This window comes from Electrophorus electricus, chromosome 10 (genome assembly GCF_013358815.1).
Source record: "Electrophorus electricus isolate fEleEle1 chromosome 10, fEleEle1.pri, whole genome shotgun sequence".
Taxonomy (NCBI): Eukaryota; Metazoa; Chordata; class Actinopteri; order Gymnotiformes; family Gymnotidae; genus Electrophorus; species Electrophorus electricus.
In genome coordinates, this window is record NC_049544.1 from 6,023,948 (window position 1) to 6,043,999 (window position 20,052).

At 41.2% G+C, this 20,052-nt stretch overlaps 3 protein-coding genes across 3 annotated transcripts; 1 reads left to right on the top strand and 2 right to left on the bottom strand.

Annotated features, from left to right (window-relative positions):
• The first annotated feature begins 30 nt into the window (after positions 1-30).
• cct3 (chaperonin containing TCP1, subunit 3 (gamma)) lies at positions 31-5,922 on the top strand. The gene is made up of 14 exons (XM_027000048.2): positions 31-137; positions 779-840; positions 933-983; positions 1,236-1,298; positions 1,394-1,490; positions 1,655-1,772; positions 1,975-2,161; positions 3,090-3,239; positions 3,485-3,617; positions 3,744-3,825; positions 4,291-4,471; positions 4,564-4,809; positions 5,085-5,216; positions 5,517-5,922. Exons 1-14 carry the CDS (start codon positions 110-112, stop codon positions 5,607-5,609), a joined length of 1,623 nt encoding a protein of 540 aa, XP_026855849.2. The 5' UTR covers positions 31-109; the 3' UTR covers positions 5,610-5,922.
• A 2,852-nt stretch (positions 5,923-8,774) lies between these two features.
• tmem79b (transmembrane protein 79b) lies at positions 8,775-12,898 on the bottom strand. The gene is made up of 5 exons (XM_027000046.2): positions 12,792-12,898; positions 11,598-12,337; positions 10,948-11,142; positions 10,524-10,746; positions 8,775-10,272 (listed from the first exon to the last, which is right to left on the bottom strand). The coding sequence occupies exons 2-5, from the start codon at positions 12,103-12,105 to the stop codon at positions 10,071-10,073; spliced, it is 1,128 nt and encodes a 375-aa protein (XP_026855847.2). The 5' UTR covers positions 12,106-12,337; positions 12,792-12,898; the 3' UTR covers positions 8,775-10,070.
• Positions 12,899-16,325: 3,427 nt separating this feature from the next.
• On the bottom strand, positions 16,326-19,183 carry LOC113571218 (cortexin-2). Its single transcript, XM_027000044.2, has 2 exons — positions 18,875-19,183; positions 16,326-17,856 (listed from the first exon to the last, which is right to left on the bottom strand). Exon 2 carries the CDS (start codon positions 17,778-17,780, stop codon positions 17,547-17,549), a length of 234 nt encoding a protein of 77 aa, XP_026855845.1. The 5' UTR covers positions 17,781-17,856; positions 18,875-19,183; the 3' UTR covers positions 16,326-17,546.
• Between the last annotated feature and the right edge of the window lie 869 nt (positions 19,184-20,052).

Sequence of the window (20,052 nt, forward strand, 5' to 3'; positions counted from 1 at the left end):
TGCTCATTGGTGCACGCAATTACCGAATCTCCGGTCACGCCTCGTACATCCTTTCTTCTTAACCCTGCATGCGGATTTGGGTACCGGCTAACGAAACCACGCTGCAAACATGATGGGGCGACCGGTTCTTGTGCTTAGTGAGCATCATTGTTTTTTTTTCTGCCAAAATGTGTATTGTGATGGGTGTAATATTTACGAATCACATGTCAGCTGAGCTTTATCTTCCATTAGTCGTTTCACTTTTTTGCTAGCTAGGTTGGCTAACAAGCTAGCGGGCATGGCATGGGCCTTGCTTGGTCACCGGCTGCCTAGCTAACTTAACCTATTGTAGTTGTATGTGGCTAGGTGGATTATCCTAACTGGAGAGATTATCTAATTCTTTATCAGCAACTACGTCGTACTAGTTAGTTTCTAGTTGACACTCGTGTTAGCCAACATTTGCAAAATGTTAGAAATGTTAGCTAGCTTAGCTAAATATAGGTAGGATAGCGAGCCGGCGAATTGGCCTAGAATGGCTTCCCTGGTTTGGCATCAGTTAGCTAGGTAGCTGATTAACCTGCGTTGTTTTAAAAAGTATTATGTGAGCTAGCTGGCTAACCTAGGACAGCTACTTTCTTGTTCACAAGTAAACTAGCGGACTGTAAGTGAATGATCTTTTCAGTACTGATCATATACGACATCTTTTTATTAGTTCATTTCTACCCAGATATCTCCTGACACCGAGTTCACTGTCACGTTACTGTATTATATTTAAAATCTTCATTCCTGTATGCTTTAGGCCAGAATATGAAGAGAGAGTCTGGAAGGAAGGTCCAGACAGGAAATATTAATGCAGCTAAGGTAAATTATTCATTAATAACTGACCTATAGACACTTGTTTCACACCTCTATGACTGCATCAGACAACCTGTTATTTGCTCTTTGGTTTCTAGACCATAGCAGATGTAATCAGGACATGTCTGGGACCAAGAGCTATGATGAAGGTGTGTAGCACTTGAAACTCTTCACTCTGCACAAGGCCTCAATGTCAGATGCATTCTGTCTACTACTAGATTGTACTGCTGGGTTATGACATTGGATTGGATCTGCAAGACATCTTTTCCTATTCAACAGTGACATCACCATTTTCAGTCCATTACATCAGGCTGATGAAAAAAATGCTGTCTTGGTTGTCTATGGGATTTTAAGGACTAGACCCATTCAGCAACACACACTAATCTTCTTTCCTTGTGCAGATGCTGCTGGACCCTATGGGAGGTATTGTCATGACCAACGATGGCAACGCCATCCTGAGAGAGGTATTCTAGACCTCCTGGGCCTCTGAAGGACCTTTTGGGGTTTGATGATGTGCTTTGTCAGCTGCACGTTTTCTCACCGAACCCATTACCTGCAGATCCAAGTGCAGCACCCTGCTGCCAAGTCCATGATCGAGATCAGCCGCACCCAGGACGAGGAGGTGGGGGACGGCACGACCTCCGTCATTATCCTGGGTGAGTGTGCATTTGCTGCATTTTTGCATTGCATGACTATGTCATCGGATTTTTAAGGGCAGGAACAGACTTTTAAGGGGAAGAAGTCTCAGTTGTATGCAATTATGTACTGTTATCACTACATCGGTGCTGTCACTGTGTAATGAGATGCTGATTGTATGTAGCCGGAGAGATGCTGTCAGTGGCAGAGCAGTTCCTGGAGCAGCAGATGCATCCTACAGTGGTGATCAGTGCTTACAGGCAGGCTCTAGACGACATGCTCAACATGCTCAAAGAGATCAGGTAGGGTCTCCATCCGTGCATGCTACGCGGGCAGACGCTGACACAGATGTGACTGTGGCTCTTAGTTTAAAATGGACTGAAATTGGTGCATTTCCACTGGGCTGAGTGGCAGCGTTCATGTTGGGCTGTGTGAGTGGTACGTGCATGCATATAGAGTATGGGTGATCCATTCAGTAAATCCCCAAGTCACTTTGTCCCACAGCATGCCAGTGGACGCGAACGATCGAGACATGATGCTGAAGATCATTAACTCGGCTATCAACACCAAGGCGCTGAGCCGCTGGTCCAGCCTGGCCTGTAACATCGCCCTGGATGCGGTGCGCACCGTAGAGATGGAGGAGAATGGCCGCACAGAGATTGATATTAAGAAGTACGCCAAAGTGGAGAAGGTAGGGGTCACGTTGAAGGGGTTTGGCCTTTAGCTGCATATGTAATCTAACAGCACAGCAAGAATATCAGCTCAAGAATATCAGCTCAAGTAAGATTTTTGGTAGTGTTCTACTGAGTGTTTGTAGCATGGAGCAGGGCTCAGCAGTTAAGGTACTGGACACAAAGTTGCCAGTTCAAGCTTCACCATTGCCAAGTTACTACTGTTGGGCTTCTGAGCAAGGTCCTCAACCCTCAATTGGTCAGGTTGTACTCTGTCACAATTGTAAGTTACTTTGGATGAAAGCATCTGCTAAATACTGTAAATGTTCTCTAGTAGCCAAAATGGTGTTCTGGATGTAAGTATATTGGACCCTAGTTTCTGTGCTGCTGTTGACCGAGTTTAAAAAAGAAATTAGGATGACACTAACTTTTTGATGCAAAATGAGAAGTAAGATCTATTGTTTGTCATGAACAAATCTAATATTGTTTAAAACACTGCCTTTATTTTATTAAACTATGATAGCCCAGTCTCCAATAAGCATCACTCCTATATTTGGTTTAGAATTGGTCTTTATCCCAGCTGTCAGAAGTCCCATAAAGACTTGAATCCAGTTCAGTTTCTGTGTAGAATTGTGGGTAGTGGAAGGTATTGAGGATCTTGTCTGACCACTGGTCATGTGTAGGTCAAGAATGCCTGACTGGTAATTGGGGGAGGAGAAAAATTCAGCATGACCTGTCAAAACATTTTGATTGATGTGAACTTTACAACATGCTTAACACATGAATAGTAAAGGTGATGTTCATGTTTTGAAGTATTTTAAAGCAGCACTTAACCATAATTGTATAAGGCTTCTAAAATAAGTAATGACACAGCAAACTAAAGGCACTAAATTAATCAGTATTTTGTTTACTGTGCTATAATCCCAATATTATTGCTTGTGTATGCAGGTGCCTGGTGGAATCATCGAAGACTCCTGTGTACTGAAGGGGGTGATGGTAAATAAGGATGTAACACACCCTCGTATGCGGCGTCTCATCAAAAACCCTCGAATTATACTGCTTGACTGCTCCCTTGAGTACAAGAAAGGCGAGAGCCAGGTAAGACAGATGGACAAGCAGAGACGCACTTGCTTGTTTACACACAAATCCCAACAACATATGAGCACACGTACAAATCTGAATCTTTCTAGAGCATTCAGCTGACGCATCAGCCAAGATAATCAGCCAGCTAATTTAAGTGTGCAGTCTAGGAACGTGCCTCTAAAACTGAATATCCAGTTACAGCACTAATTCTGATCTGAGCTCAGACTTCCCTTTTTATAATACACTTTTATTGTCTTTAGACGGATATCGAGATAACCCGTGAGGAAGACTTTGCGAGAATCTTGCAAATGGAGGAAGAGTATATCCAGCAAATCTGTGAGGACATCATCCGCCTCAAACCCGACCTGATCTTCACTGAAAAGGGAATCTCAGGTATGCATGCACAAATACACACAAAGATGCATGCTGAAATGGCCATGCCCTGCATTACCACATCAGCACTGTTGCATGGTGGTCAGTTCCAAGTGCACCTCTGAATATCTTTTCCATTCCACACAGATCTTGCTCAGCACTATCTGATGAAGGCCAACATCACTGCAATCCGTCGTGTCAGAAAGACGGACAACAATCGCATTGCCAGGTAAACTGGAGGCGAAAAAAAGCCCCGTTTGTCCACGGTTTTTCCTTTTATGCTCTTCGCGCTGATATGCTCCACCCTCAGCGCCCAGGGCTCTGAGGCCTTCAGATCAATTACTGTTGCCTGTTCCACAGTCTCAGCCGAAGCTCAAAGGTGATCGTGCCTTTGCAGTCTCTATGCAGAAGCTGTGGTACAGCTTACCACTGAACATTGGGTGTGCACTCTGTTACTACTGAGATTACAGTAGTTACAGTTACTACTATTTCTTAAAACATTGGTATCTAAAAATACTTTAGATATGTAAAGTGGGTTATCAGTATGTCTTCATTTATGTTGTAGTCATGCGTGTAGCTTCATCTTAACGGTTGACCTTTTGTGTATATATAACACTTTGGTGCATTATAAATAAAGTACTCTACATCATTTCATATATTATTTTGTTTTTTTAATTACTTCATCTTCTCTCAGAGCTTGTGGGGCACGCATTGCCAGCAGGACAGATGAGTTGCGTGAGGAAGACGTGGGAACAGGAGCAGGTCTGTTTGAGGTGAAGAAGATCGGTGATGAGTATTTCACCTTTGTCACCGAGTGCAAAGACCCTAAGGCCTGCACCATCCTGCTGAGAGGAGCAAGCAAGGAGATCCTGGCGGTAAGGTTCCATGTATCTCCCAGCTGTAAGCAACAGCAGCGTATGCTCACCAAAGGAGTGCAGCGCTAACGAGCCGAACCCCATGTCTGCAGGAGGTGGAACGGAACCTTCAGGATGCCATGCAGGTGTGCCGCAATGTGCTCCTGGAGCCGTGCCTGTTGCCGGGCGGTGGCGCCGTGGAAATGGCCGTGTCGCACAGGCTGATGGAGCGCTCGCGCGCCCTCACTGGCGTGGAGCAGTGGCCGTACCGCGCCGTCGCCCAAGCCTTGGAGGTCATCCCTCGCACCCTCATCCAGAACTGCGGAGCCTCCACCATCCGCGTGCTCACGTCCCTCAGGGTGAGGACACATTCACGTGCGGTGATCACTTTGCTGTCTGGAAGTGCATCATAATCAGAACTGCATTTATCGTAAATGCATATTCGCTTATACCCACCCTTGGGTCAAAACCAGATAATACATGGATCTAAATAAAGTTGACACGTTGTACACAGGGCAGCTTACAACTGCCTGTTAAATGTGCGACAGCCTATCTGTTTGGTCTGACCTGCTGACTGGTTTCTACATGTGTGATCAAATGTACGTATGGTATTAATGGTCTGCTGTTCCTGCAGGCGAAGCACACCCAGGAGGGCAGCACCTCATGGGGCGTGAACGGAGAGACGGGCGCTTTGGAAGACATGGCAGAGTTGGGCATCTGGGAGCCGCTGGCTGTCAAAGCCCAGACATACAAGACTGCAGTGGAGGTAGAGATCTGAAACGCATGCATCCCTCCATTCAGATTCTGCACTCAGTGTTTCACAAGTGTTTTGATCATAGTTTCTTGTCACTGGGCTACTTCCCCCTTTACTCCACCGTTTTTAAATCTTCTTGCATCACATTTCATTTTTAATCGTGAGATTTCACCAGCTTGCGCTCATACTTTCCTGTGAAAGCAGTTTTGTACTGAAGCTCCGTTTCCCTAATTACCCCCCCCCCCCCCGCTTTACCTTTTAAAGTCCCTATAACAAGCCATGCAATATACTAAGAGTTGTGTCTCTCCCCAGACGGCCATTCTGCTCCTGCGTATTGATGACATTGTGTCTGGGCATAAGAAAAAGGGGGACGAGCAGACGGGAGGAGGTCAAGGAGCTGAGTAAAGGGAGGTGATGTGCGAGGGGCTAAAGACATGGGAGTGAGAAACACCAAAGGAGAGGGAACTGTCTAGGCTGGTTTGTGATGGACTGTTGTCTTTGTTACCACAGTCTGTGACTTGTGTTGTGCTAGGCTTTGCTCACGTAAAGCTCCAGTAGGCTCGTGTTGTTTTCTATGCCTTTGCAAAGAAAAATCAAGCAGGATGTTTAGATTTGTGTTAACATCTGAATGTGTATGACTACCCTGATGCTTCACTCCGTAGCTGTTTGCTGGGATTGTTGACTTTTATTTGCTACTGTGATAAATTTCACTATATAAGCATAACGTGTCGAGGTCTTAATTGAGCATGAACTCCAGTTTTAAGGTTGGAGAGTTACTGGGGTTTATTGCAGCAGTTAATCATCTTCCCTTATATTGGTTTGTTAATGAAGGCATCTTCAGTGACCACTAACTCCTGTTAGGAAGTGTAAACATTGAAGAATATTCACTTAATTCCCCATTACTGGTTTCAAAACAAGGAATCACACATTAACTTTTGGATTTGACATGGAACACTCCTTTAATTTTGCAGTACTGTTTTACTGTGCATTTCACACACTAAATCCCAGGCACAAATCACTATGATAACATTTCAAATTTCAGAGAAAAAAAAAAAAACACTAACTCCCTGAACCTTTTTTGGAACCTCAAACCTATTTTGTTTGTAATTTAAAAAAGGTTTATGCTGAATATTAAGAATCCCAATATCCATAGTGCTGTGTACATTTTGTGAAAAGTTATACTATTACATTTCACATGCTCTCCAAAAATATTATGCACCAATTATTTACAAACCTGAATTTGTACAATATGCATAGAACAAAGAAGTAACTGACCTAAAATAACTAACCAGTTCCTTTAATGTCTTGGTCTCGAAACAGCTATATTGTAGAACGGTCCTAAAGCTGAGCCTGGCAAAAGGAGTTCTCACCAACCAGCAAGCCAGTCTCAGGTTACACTTCTTCACGCAAGGCACAAAGTATGGACTAGTGATCTCCACTGAGAGAATATCTTTTGACTTTCCATAAAATTTGTGAAATCAACCATAACCCTGCAGCTACATGCACTGGTGTTTAAAAAATAAAAACAGATTCTCAGATGTCCTTTAGAGGCTTTATCCTTGAGCTCTCTCTCCAGTCTCAGGGTCCACTGCACTGTCTAGATCTGCAAAGGGTACAGATCATAAAAAGCTTGTCAAGCCAAGCCTCACACCAGCCACATTCAGAGGAACACCTCGGAGGTGTACGCACAGACCCTCCACTACCATGCACAATCAATTAGCAGTCGAGTGGTCAGTTTAAGACCACAGGACCACTGTTTGCTGGGTGGTTTTGGGAGGTGGACCACTGTGACCTCAACAATGATACTGACTTGTAAACAGCAGCAACATTGCCATGGAAAATCAATGTGAACCCCACTTATTAGCACAAGAGGAAAAGGCGCAGTGTTTGTATTTTAAAATTGTATATGAAAGTGCAGGGGAAGTACAGTTGTAATTCAGAGAAGATGAGTTACATTGTACTCATCACCATGGTGAATCCCATTTTTACAAACGTGTTGCTGTAATCATGTCAGCCAACATTTGTGCGCAACATGTAGACAGCATACAAGAGCTTAAAGGACAAAAATAAAAAGGCAGTACATTGTATATATTAGAACCTTGCAAACCCAAAAATATATATTCCCTATTGCTAATGCACATCTTACGCATGTAGCTGCGTATCTTGACGGAAGTGTTACCAAAAAGCCACATAGCTCTTTAACAGGGTATCCTGAAATATGCTCATACCTACCCATGCTTGGGTCACTGGACGACAGACTTCTTTGGTGGAAATTCACGGAGTTTGAGGGAGAAGACACTGACCCTGTGCATGGGCCCCATGAAAAATTCGAAAACATGGGTCGATAAACCGAAGGAGCTGTGTTTGAGTCCATGGCTACTGGAGCTGTGTAAATTTTAAAAAACGTTAGAACGGTCATTAGACTTTGCTTCTTTTTTGCCTATTTGTTCAATGCGCTTGTGTTAAAAAAACAGAAACTTAATTAACGTCTCGCATGCGGAGTTCACGAGTTTTCCTGAATTTTCACCTTGTGGGTCGGAGTGGTAACACAGCTGTGGTACAGTCGGCGACTGAGGAGGGCAGGTGTCGAGGTATGAACCAGCAGGAACCGCAGCTTGGTCACGGGAGATTCTCCATCTGCTTCCTGATGAGGAGGCGCTGGAACCTTTGGAGAGAGCGTTTGTTGAAACGCTTCATTACATGACGTAAAATACATAGACGTGCACAGAATGTAATTTAACATTACCGAGGTGACGTAGAGTAAAAAAAAAAAAAGCATATATATTCCGACTGAGTTTGGATGGATTTTGTCCAAGAAATCTTAAAATCATCGTTAATCACTCATGTATTATCAGTGAAAAATGTAACTGCTAGGTATGATCAAACATCAAATTGACGAATGTTCGCGTAGGGTAGCTATGATTTTAGGCAGACCATTAAGTCCAATTCTACGTACGTTTTATTTTATGGATAACCTTTGGGTTGATATAGAGCATACTGCAGAGATCCTCATTTTCGACCTTTAAATGTCTTGCAAAAAATGTTTCCTATTTTGACTTTGACACGCAGAAGTACAAGAAAAAACTGAACCATGAAACATTTGTACCATAAATCTCCGTGCATGCTGTTAACCGCTCTTACCACAGCTCTTGTTTCTGCTCAGGTTGCGGAAAGGGCAACTCTCCCTGAGTCGCAGCAGAGCCGCGCTGTGCGTCCTTCTCCCTTTCATGATCGTCATAGTTGAAACTTTTAACGCGTTAAAGCGTTTACTTCTAGATATATTCTCGATATTTCGCCTTGGCACCTCTCTTGAGGTCTGTCTTCAGTCTCTGCTTGTTTGGCTGTCACGGTGGTATTTTTTGCCCTCCGACAAACCATAACCAGTTTAACAAGTTGAGCCACAAGTCGACCATCGTTGGGGTGATCTGACTGGCTGTGTTCTCACGTCGTCTGCTTTTTTGATTTTCACCGTGTGTGAAATAATAAAGTATCAAAAAGCAATACGTTATTGTTAAAATATTTATGGCATAATTTTATACGCAGGATAAAAGAAGCATTTACCCAGTTTATTGGTCTCAGCCCTAGAAAGCAATTACATACAATCTATATAAACTTCACTTAATTGCTAGTTATATCAAACCTATTTTGACTTTTGCCTACAGAATTATAGTTTGAACAAAATGAAACAATCCTTTTGCTGGAATGCACTTAATCGACAAGACATGACGCAAGGTAGGTTAATACAAAACAGCAGGTGTTTCCAGATTGGCAGCGGTAGGTGTACTAGTTCGGATAATTAACATAGATACAGATTTATCATCTATGTAAGACTGTAAAGCATCTCACGTTGAGAGTTTATTAATAGTGCCCCCACTTTCATGAAAAAGCTTACAGTACCTTGTTTTTATTTGGGATAATTTGGCAATTAAACATTTGTTTCCCCCAGCACCTGATCGACGAAGCACTATTCAGTCTCCTAACCCACCTTTTCTCTCCATAAACACAAAATCGATGGTGAAAAAAATGGAAGAGAAAGAGGAGATATGAGTAAGAAACACATATTACACTTGGTCTAGAAAGAGTCGCATAACATTTGAGAAGTTAAAGCCTTACTGAGCAATACCATAGAACTACATACTTAAATGATGCCACCTCACATTATTTTTGAAGTTACATGCTGAAGAATAAGTACTGGTGTCCTGTTGACTCTTTTCACGATTAAATTACAGAATTACAGAATATTAAAAACATGCTTTGATGGCATAGGCCGCTATTCATTTGTCCCCCTACTGTACTGTTTGAGCAGAGTAAGGTGCTCCGCTATAGCTAATTTACCCAAATCTAGCTAAACTATTCTAGCATGCAATCCATTTAGCCAAAATCACAAAACCAATCAGCTGGAAAAGAGAGGATTCTTCCTGATCTCTAGCCATTGCCTTGTTTTTGCTATACTAGTGGGATGCAGTGAGGAGGGAAAACTGTTCAGTGGTGTATGGTTTCTCTTGGATCGCAGTTTGCTGTCATAAGGTAAAATGTCAACCCTTTGTGAGCACGACACTTACTGGTTTCAATCCAATTAGATTTGTGCAATCTTTTAATAGGAGGAGCATTTCCAAATGTTTGGATGTTTGCATCATTAGAACTTGATCTGTAAACCCACAACGCGGTGTCCATCATTTGCACATTACTGACAGGCAGAGACAATACAAGGGCTCTCTCTCTAAACCCCTGCCTAATGCAGTGGCGTGCTGACGGTTATACGTATGCAGGCCTTTGGTCTGTGAAGTTGTAGCTTATAGAGATCAGAAACAGGGTCACAGATGGATCAACTCTTGTCCAATTCTGGCTGGCACTGGCATAGCCCCTCTAGCCCCAGAATCTCTGCCTCTTCTCTGGAAGCAGATAGAGAGGGCCCAAGTCGTCCTGTGCGAAGACTGAGCCGGCCGAGTCAGCCATGAAGATGAAGTACAGGTTGGCCACCAGCATGGCCAACATGGGCAGGAAGGAAAAGCCAAAGCCGAAGCCTCTTACGCTGCTGCCCCACACTGCTGCGATCCAGTACACCAGCCTGAGGGTGCATAAGCACAGTGGATGTAGGCAACGTTTATGCATGTCTGCTCTGAAAAGGGATGCGCATACATGTACAGACTGTTTAAAGCATCATCCAGGCAAAATAAAACTGCAAACAGCTGGATGTACGCTGTGCTGCTATTCCTCTGTGCAGGCTAACTGCAGATGTATGGCAGGCATGTAAAGAAGAGTGTCATCTGGTGTTAGCCTGCCACAACTTTGCTCAACACCGTGAAAGGCACACGATACCTGCCAAAGGCGAAGATGATGGTGAGGAGAGGCACCAACTTGAGCAGTTCCTGGCTCAGATAGGCAGCCATGACACCCAGCTGCAGGAAGTACAGGAGGAAGAGGGAGATGGAGTCTTCGACATAACAGCGGTGGACGTACACGGCTTCGATCTCTGGCTCTCCATCACACTGGGGCTTTAGAGACGAGTACCGCAGACGGGACACACCCAACACCAAAATACCTGCGAGAGAGGCAAACAGCTGTTGAATGTGCAAGACTTTGAGTGTGGTGTGCTAACCCAGCATCAGGTTAACATGTATACACCATGCCCCATTGACGGGAAAAGGCTGTTCAATCAGTAGAAATCAAGTAACAAAAGTTCAACACCTATCAGTTTTGTGTCCTATGAAATCAGCAATTATCATGTGGTATTTGTCCTTACCTAACACAATTGGGATGACCGCAAAGACTGAGCAACGCAGTGTATAGACCAGCCTTAGAGGAGCACTGTCCAGCAGAGGAGCATCGAAGGGCAGGAAAGTGTAGCCGCCCCAAACCAGCACAGGGAAGATCAGGGCTGCCATAAGGACAGCCACAGCTGCTTTTACTACATCACGTCTGGTCCCAATGCACCTACCTTGAAGGGAATAACAAATGAAAATGCTTTTGTGCATGTGGGACTACTCTCTGTAAAGGGCCTGGTTCCACAAAAGTGTCATTACACTTTGCATATAATAAGGCAAGACATAAGTTTGCATCACTTTTAAACAGTTATTCATTTAATATGTTGCTTTTGGAAAATCGTGCTTTGAATGAAAATTTGTAGAAGGCAAAAAAGTTCAGATTGTATTACAGTGAACTATATATTGGGTAAGCAAATGGCAAAGTTCATGTATTTTATTAAAAGGCATTTTATAGATACAGAATAATCATAATTAAAATACTAGCGCTTCAAAAGAAAAATGTTATTCAGTTCAGAACAAAGCTTAATCTGAGCCAAGATATGTGCCTCATTAATTTAATAGTAGAAAATATTTACAGTAGCACTAGATACAAAACAAAATTCTAGCACAACATGTTATTTCTACTTACAGGTTGATGTATTGCTCATGTTGGAAGAATACCCCTTTGGCAGGGTATCTGAATGCCTGAGGAAGGGGCTTTCCTCCGTCTCCTCCCCCCAGCAGGTGGCATTCTGTCTGAGTGAGCATGCCTCAGGCATGCTAGTGGAGTGCAACACAGCCTCGGTAGAGCTGAACACCCCTGCTGCCTTCTCTGGCATGGAGTTCAGCTCCACCTCAATCTCCAAGTGCTCCCCTTGCACCAAGGGCTCCTTTTCTACCTGGCCCTCCTCAGTCTCCTGCTTCTCCCATGCGCCCAGCTCTTTCGCGCTCTCCGTCATGCTGTACCTTCCGTGGAGTGACGCAGAATCTGATTTCACGTTTGCCATCTCTGTGGCCACGTCTGAATCAACCCTGTCCAGTTTAGGATCAGACGCCGCTTGCCTCGACCCACTAGGATGATCAGACTTATATTCAGGCCATGGCAGAGTACTCGGTTCTTTATCAACCACTGGGTTCTTTGTGGTTGTTCCGTTCATGTCTGTGTTTATCTTCCCGTCTTCTGCTACCTGACCAGGATTGTGGGTTTCCTCTGTCAGCTCCTGTAGGCTCTTGACCACTGTGAGTGAATCTAGAAAAGGGACTTAGACATTCTCATGAATTATGTAGTTAGCTGCTTTTCTGTTCAGTAAATATAATCGAGGTATTTATCAAAGGCCATCTCTCAGGACGGTGTCCATAAGCTCACATTTGTCCACTTTCTGTTTCTCCCTTTAAAGGAAAGGAAAGGAAAGGAAAACAATTTATGGCCAGGTTCTTATATATCAACGTGTTTGTTAGCTGAGATAGGAATTATTCCACATCGTATTTTGATTTTAAAAATTAGAATGCTCATTTAAATAGGGGCAAGTTGCCGTGATTATCGACCGTGTAATTATCGAACATGTAATGTTCGTCTCAAAGAACAAAATCGCCCACTTTATGTTAAAGAATAGGTAGGGGTTTTTTGCACACCACTTAAAAGCCAGAATCTTTTATATTACCAATTTGTTTTAATACGTTTACAGTGTAAAATGGCTACAGGTCTGACCTAAAACTAATTTGTGATACGACGTATAGGCCCATCGTAAATAAGACCAAAATACACGGAAGTAACCTGATAAGACATACCATCGATATATACCCCTAGGCAACAAATAAACGAATACATTTCTAATGTGCTCACCACAAATGAGTATCACGCAAAAAAAAGTAGCTTCCTTCAGTTTGGTTTGTTTCCAAATAAATTTTGTCTACGTATTTGAAACAGAAGTTCAGGTGTGTCCAGGTGAAGGAACAGGTTCTTAAAGGGGAGGTTCCTTTCGCCCTTCGTTACTGACACCTTGTGGCTACTGGTCGTTCTTTTGTTGTTCTTGTTTTGGTTTTTTGGTCGTTGTTTTTTTGGGGGGGTTTTTTTTTGGTTTGTTTGTTTGTTTTTTGACTGGACGAATTCCAGAGCTCTGTATCGGAAAACGGATTTGGTGAAACTGAAGAGTTTGTTGAAGGAAACTTGGGGTTTTTGGTTTCCCAAAGCGAATTCAGCGAAACTCTGTCAGTTACTATGGCAACATAGAGCCAAACCTGCTCGCTGGTAGTTTTATTTATTTGTTTGACTTTATCATTCCCTGATGATTATCTACTTAGCATTACCGGTTTTATGCACATTCGATTATTTTTCTGAACAATATTCTCGGTCCTCACGTCGCTCATATGACAACGTGGAACAGATTCCTTGTTTTGCACACATATTGGTTGCACTTCTGTTTTTTTGCCAATGGGATGCTGATCATATTTCCAAGGCAACTGTATGTTGGGCTGCCAGAAATGTTACTCTTGCACAAAAACGTGTACTGTGCAGATTTTTAGTATCAGTCTAATGAATAATTAATTTGATTAGTATGACCTTCGAGACTTAAAGCACTAATCAGTTATTTGGATATATTTTAGGGTTTCCAGATGTGACTGGATGCACTCAAATTCCTATCACAGCCCCTTCAGTAAATGAAGGAGATTATGTGTGTAAGTTTTTCCACAGCATTAATGTGCAGGTAAATATTAGCCTTTAGCATTTCAAATAAAGGATACTTAACATGGCAGCTACTCCCCTTAGTTAGTGTTCTGCACTGTGAACACCATTTATGAGTCAGTCCACATCATCAGTAATGTAGCAGGAAAGTGGCCTGGGGTTGTGTATGACTCAGCTTTTTTCAAAAAGTTGAGCACAAAAATATATACACAACATATGCACAATATTGATTATTACACACAGAATATATATATATATAAGTGTGTGTGTGTGTGTGTGTGTGTGTGTGTGTGTGTTTGTGTGTGTGTGTGTGTGTGTGTGTGTGTAATAATCAATATTTTATCAATAAATGTGGCAGCAAAGTGGCCTGGGTTTGTGCATGACTCAGGATTGTTATACACAATATTGATTATTACACACAATATATATATATGTATGTATGTATGTATGTTCTAAGATTGATGGTTAGGCATCAGTGAGCTACCACTGGATGAATGTACATTTATATAATTCATTTGAAAAACTAACCCCTATGAAGGCCTTTGACCTGATGGCATTGGGGTTATATGAGATTCCTTCATAGATGTCTTCATCAATGGGTCTCCTATTGTTTTCACTAAGGGCCATCTCTCCAGCTTCTGTGATGATGGTGGACCCCCCACCTGTTTTTTGGGCTTCAGCCTTCTTTTATTGGCTATCACGAAGGTCAGTATGTATAAATGTATTTAGGTGTTGCTTTAAAATAGACATTTTAAATACTGGTAGACTTGGGATATTTGATAATTTACTTTATTTGTGTTTATAAAATTTCATTAACTACTTAAATACATGATGAATGCAGTCCCAACTGCCATTTAATTAGATAGGGGAGGCTGAACAACATCACAATTGCTTGTAATGAAATTAGACCTTAACTATATTTTTATATTTTATCCTCAGTTGCTACAAAGTACATTTTTGTCAGTTGGCTTGCACCTGTGTGTATGCACATGCGCGCACACACACACGGCATCTACACAACATTTTAGCCAAGGGTTAAGTGGGGTCAGTAATTTATGGCATATACGTTATCTACATTAGCTACATTTAGGGTGATAATGACCCTCGTGAGATGGCGCAGGTTGACAAATAACACATTTGACAGCTCAGAGTTAGTCAACCCAGGTTTAGACTCAGAGTTTATTAAACATGCTTTCTGAAACAGAGCCCAGGTCTGTGAATTTTGTAATATGACTCAATGCATTGTATATTTGATGAGTTCTCAAATGGGCTTTCCACAAGCATTTCCTGAACCATGTGGATTTGAATTTAACTGCACCTTTCCAGCTTTAGGTCTATAGAGGTGTTTTAAATCATGATGTAATGTACCTACAGAATCTGAATGGTTCTAAATTAAATTCAATCATTTGCCAGGTTAAGCAAATCAAATCTAGTCCTGGTTGTTTGCCAGAAAATTCTATTATCATTAATAAATCTATAGTGAAATGTTATTTAATGTATTACATTAGGATTGCAATTAATTGTTTTTAACTGATTTAAACAAATGTAAGGAAATCTTATTCTTTCTAACTACTTCGACACATAAAACAAACTGAAAAAACTTTGCAGCAAATAATTTTACCAGTGTAAATAAATAGGCAGTTCTGGTTTCAAGCACTGCACACACATAACTTATTGACAGAAGTAGACAAACATAGGTTTCACTGAATGGTATTACTGATTTAACTTTCAATTTTGTCCACAGAAAATATGCATGTTAATGAAAGAAGTGCAATGAAATGAATACTGCATAATCTATATATTTTAAAATTATTATAATTATTGTTGTTGTTGTTATTGTTGCCTGAAATATTGGCTATAATATAAACATTTGGCTATTTGCTCTATGATACTCTATTGTAAATTATTGAAATAAATATTAATGTATTAATCTAATCACGAATACTAAACTCATTATGTATTACAGTAAAATTAACATTGACATTTAAGGCCACTTAGGAGAAACGACAAAATACCATATCCACTCTAAATAGCATTATAACATTTAGAACATTGTCATTAAACCTCAATCTACACAATGTATCTAGTTCTTAAATAACAAACAGAATGCATAATTGAATCAAGTTTAGCTCCCCTCAATATATTTCATGAGTCATTACCCATTCTGTCATGGTGAGGGTAAATCAACTGTCTCTGCAGTGGTGTCATGAGTTCTAAATGTCACACTGGCCTGTGTGTCTCTAAAATGGAGCTGTTTCTGTTGCCCTAAATGAGAGTGAAGGCACAGCTGTACACGCTGATGCACGGTGATGAAGATGGATCTCTTGCGTTTGGTTTTCTTGAAAGATTGCAAGAGTCTGTATCTAGCTCATTTCTTCTGAAATTCTTCACTAACCGAGGCCTTGTAGTGCTAATCAAAACACACAGTAATCAATTAAAGAAACATAGAATATTCTACATTATGAGTTCATTTGAATGAAAAAATCCCACAGTAGAAATAATAAAAATAATTCAAAATGAATGTATGCGTAACTGGCAGTTTCCTGAAATGATTGGGCGTCCAGGCTTTTTTCTGTACATGTTCTTTGAGATATATATTATATGTAATTTCTTAAAGCAAAAATAAAATCTAAGCAATTTGAGAGGGTACATTTGCCTAAGAGATTCAATTGACTTGAAAGAATCCTGAAGTCATTCAGTAACTTCAGAGAAATACATTTATCTTTATTTGGAAACAAATATAAAAAGCACAACAAATGCAAGACCCACTTGTGAACCACATGGCACATGGTCTTTCTGTAAAAACTAGTGTCTGTCAGTTTAAGTATCTAGTAGATTACACACACACACACATCACTCAGCTGAAACACAATGTGCATTGTAATAATTACTATCATTCTTGACGCTAGAGTTTAGTGTACTGTGGCAACAATTGTCCCCAATAAGGACAAAATTAAACAGAGCAATCTCACCTTTACAGACTGTAAAGCAGTAGCTGGTAGTAAAATTAAATTGAAACAGGCACCAAAATGGTAATATTTAACTCTTCTGCACATTATAGACATATTTATTTTTGTTTGTGAGCTTCATTTCTTTTTAAAAACATGTAGTTTAGCTATTCACAGCTTTGCACAAGAAAGTTTGCAAAAACACTGATAGCTTGTGCACAACAGTAAATTCACACCATTGGAATGAAGTTTGTTTTTTAGTATCAGGAAACACTGTTCAACATCAGACACACCCTACTGAAGCACACTGCAGAGAGAGAAGGAGAGAGAGACAGACACATAGAGAGAGAAGGGTCTTGTGAAAGCACTCATTCAGATGCCCATGGAGGCTGGTTGGTCATTACATTGATTGACATGTAGCTTTAGAACAGCAAGGCCAGATTTTTCTGGCAGCTCTGTAAACACGCTGAATCATAAGGCCGAAAGCTCGGTACTTCTTCAACAAAGAGCTCAGAGGATTTAAAAATCTGTAAACCAAAGCACTTTAAAAAGGTAGTGGAATGATAAATTCAATGAAGGATTATCCTCATTTTCAGGATTAATAATTTACACTGCAAGGACATGACAAAAGTCAGCCAAATAGCTCACCCAAATGACCTGTGACAGGTAATTGGCTAGTTTTAGTTGCAGATGTGTCATCGCTAATACTTCTCAGAGGAGCTGGATATGACATCATTTATCAGCTGTGGTGAAATTTGTGAGGTATTGTGCTGGCAGTAAAATATCTCATAAGAACAGATGGAAGAAATGGGAGCGTATTGGAACGTGTGATTTTTTTAAGAAGGACACACCAAGGCACACCATCAGCATGGTATAGCAATACTGAGGAGGCGATGGTGGACTCGGTGGTGAGGATGCTGAGGTAGCCATCGTGTGGCGTATTGCCCGGCTGAGCCTGGGCAGTCTCTCAGGCGATGCGGTAGTCGAATGTGTCTTTCTCCATGTAGTCTGTCCATGTGGACGAGGGCATGCTGCTGTAGGGGTCTAGCAGTATGCGGAAACAGCGCACAATCAGCAGGCCCAGGAAGATGAAGAGGAGCAGCACAAAGACGAAGGCTGCCTTCTGCTCGAGGGTGAGGAAAGGGATGGGCTGCGTGGCCCCAGATGCAGACAGTGTGCTGCTGTGGAGGTGCTCCGCCATCCTCACCAGCCTCCTGCAACGCCGTGGGCTCAGCAGCAGACAGCCATCATGGGGAGCCTCAGATTCAACAAGTCCCCTGTTCGCAACCATTTTAGAGACAATTAGATTCATCTTATTCCAGGAATGGGGGATTGATTGGGGGGGGGGGGGGGTGCATACAATGTGTTACTGTGACAGATTTGCTTTGGGATAGAAATTCTAAAGTGAAAAGAAAATCAAGATTTATATTATTAAATTCTCCTTTATTCTATACTCATTGGGTTTTTTTTTATCATATTGGGAAGAAGTTGAAAAACGACAGAAAGACAGACATGAGGGTGGACAGAAAATGATGGTTTTGCTTTAAGTGAGAACACATAGCTTTATATTTTATGTACTTTCAGCATGTATCGTTGTGAACTTAGGTGGTCAATACTGTGGACACTATGACCCTAATGATTATGAATCCAATACTAAGACATATTATGTTAATTATCTTTTTATGAATACAATAAAGTATTACAGTATTGCAACAAGATGTTTATGTCTGCACATCTATAAGCAGTTCAGCCCATTTCAAATACATGCCTCAAATTCCAGTGGAATGACTTAGAAAGGGAATCATGATATTCTCATGTCGTCTCATGTCAATCCCCAACCATACTGATGGTCAGTGACCCTGTACAATTCTTTGATGTCAGTGCCCAGTAATAGATGTGACACTCCCTGTGATGTTTTGTGTTTTCGTAATGTAGAACATTTTTTTTCACATGACTCACGTGTGCCTGTTACACGAAAACTACTGCTTTTAACTCACATAACATAATAAATAATCTCACTGCAAATCCATATATAAACATGATTGCACATATAGCAATAAATGTAGCCTAACTGACATACATGTGCCTTCCTATGTTGACAGAAATATATGCAATATGGTCCAGTAAGTGCAATATCTGCCCTTCTGTAATTTTGTTCATATTTATTAGCCCTAGAATCATGCATTTTATCATATATATTTTAGCTGGCAATATCTAGTTATAAGCTTATAATTCTATGGAGTTGCATGGATATGATCTCCGTGTTCTATTTCAATAGAAGAATCACTCACTTACCTGTTGTGGAGGAGCTGCTAAAAAAGATCCGTCATAAGCAAGCAGATAGACACCAAAAATAAATGAAGGCTCAGTTTCCATTATGGCTGCCTACCCGGAGCCATACGTTTGCTCAACTTTTTAACCCAATCCTTCGAACAATTCAGAAATCAAAATAACAGCTTATCGTCCTTGCTTGCATTCCTGGCTTTTGTTGTCCAACTCCCTCTCCCCCACCAAATGAGTATGTGGTGGTGTCACATCACCCATAGCAACCAGTTGCCATAGCAATTCGTCCAAGTGTGTTCACTGAATGCTGGGCATGTGAGAGAGATGTGTGATCCTGAGGCTCTCCGCAATCACTGTTTCAGTGAAGCATGAAGATTCAGTAAGGGCTTAGAAATGTGTCATAGCAACACATGCTAAATGTGGTCAATGTTTTCAACTGTGGCCCTGACCATATTACTGACACGTTTTCATTTGGCCTCTGGCTTATGTTAATAGTGGTTAGCAGCAATTCAGAGTTACACTATTTGGCAAACCAAAAAGGCCTGCAGCTTCTGCTGCCGCGGTGTCTTTGATCGCTCTCTGTGACATGATCAATAAGCCAAAATAAATAAAAAGAAACGTAGCGTATTTGTTTTTGTAGAAATGTGTATTTCAAGGCTTTTCATATTTTAAGCCTAAGATGTCCTTTTTACATGTTAGGCACTTCAGCAGCCTGGCTTCTAACTCACTTGTTTACTCATTCATTTTGTCATTCATTCATTCACTCACTCACATGCTCACTCAGAATCTTTTTTATTTTTATTAATTCAGTATGTCACTATTAATGATATAAAAATTAAAATGATGGGTGTTAGTTCGGTGACATTCTATCACATCTTAAGAATGCAGATGTAGTTTTGAATGGGCTCCTAGGACACATTCAAAACAGCAGCAGTCCAAGGGTCACATAAAAGTGTGGATGACTATACACCATATGCACTATTAATGATGGACTACATGGAAAAGTGTCGATAATGTCACAATTACAAGAAAGATGTAACTAGAAAGACACAACAAAACTAAAAACACTGGAAGAAATACTGACGTTTGTTCACTACTGAAAGGTTATATAGCAGTTTTCAAGGTTGGCCACAGGGAAGCGCTTAGGGTAGCCAGAAACAACAGGAATGCTGGCATCAGATTTTCAAAAC

Excerpts from the sequence above, each read along its gene's own strand:
- LOC113571218 (XM_027000044.2), bottom strand. The coding sequence starts at position 17,780 with ATGGCGGAGCACCTCCACAGCAGCACACTGTCTGCATCTGGGGCCACG.
- cct3 (XM_027000048.2), top strand. The coding sequence starts at position 110 with ATGATGGGGCGACCGGTTCTTGTGCTTA. Across the intron at positions 841-932 it reads GAAATATTAATGCAGCTAAG|ACCATAGCAGATGTAATCAG; the intron begins GTAAATTATTCA and ends TTTGGTTTCTAG. Across the intron at positions 1,491-1,654 it reads GACCTCCGTCATTATCCTGG|CCGGAGAGATGCTGTCAGTG; the intron begins GTGAGTGTGCAT and ends GATTGTATGTAG.
- tmem79b (XM_027000046.2), bottom strand. The coding sequence starts at position 12,105 with ATGAACGGAACAACCACAAAGAACCCAGTGGTTGATAAAGAACCGAGT. Across the intron at positions 11,143-11,597 it reads CATGAGCAATACATCAACCT|GTAGGTGCATTGGGACCAGA; the intron begins GTAAGTAGAAAT and ends ATTCCCTTCAAG. Across the intron at positions 10,747-10,947 it reads GGTCATCCCAATTGTGTTAG|GTATTTTGGTGTTGGGTGTG; the intron begins GTAAGGACAAAT and ends CCTCTCTCGCAG.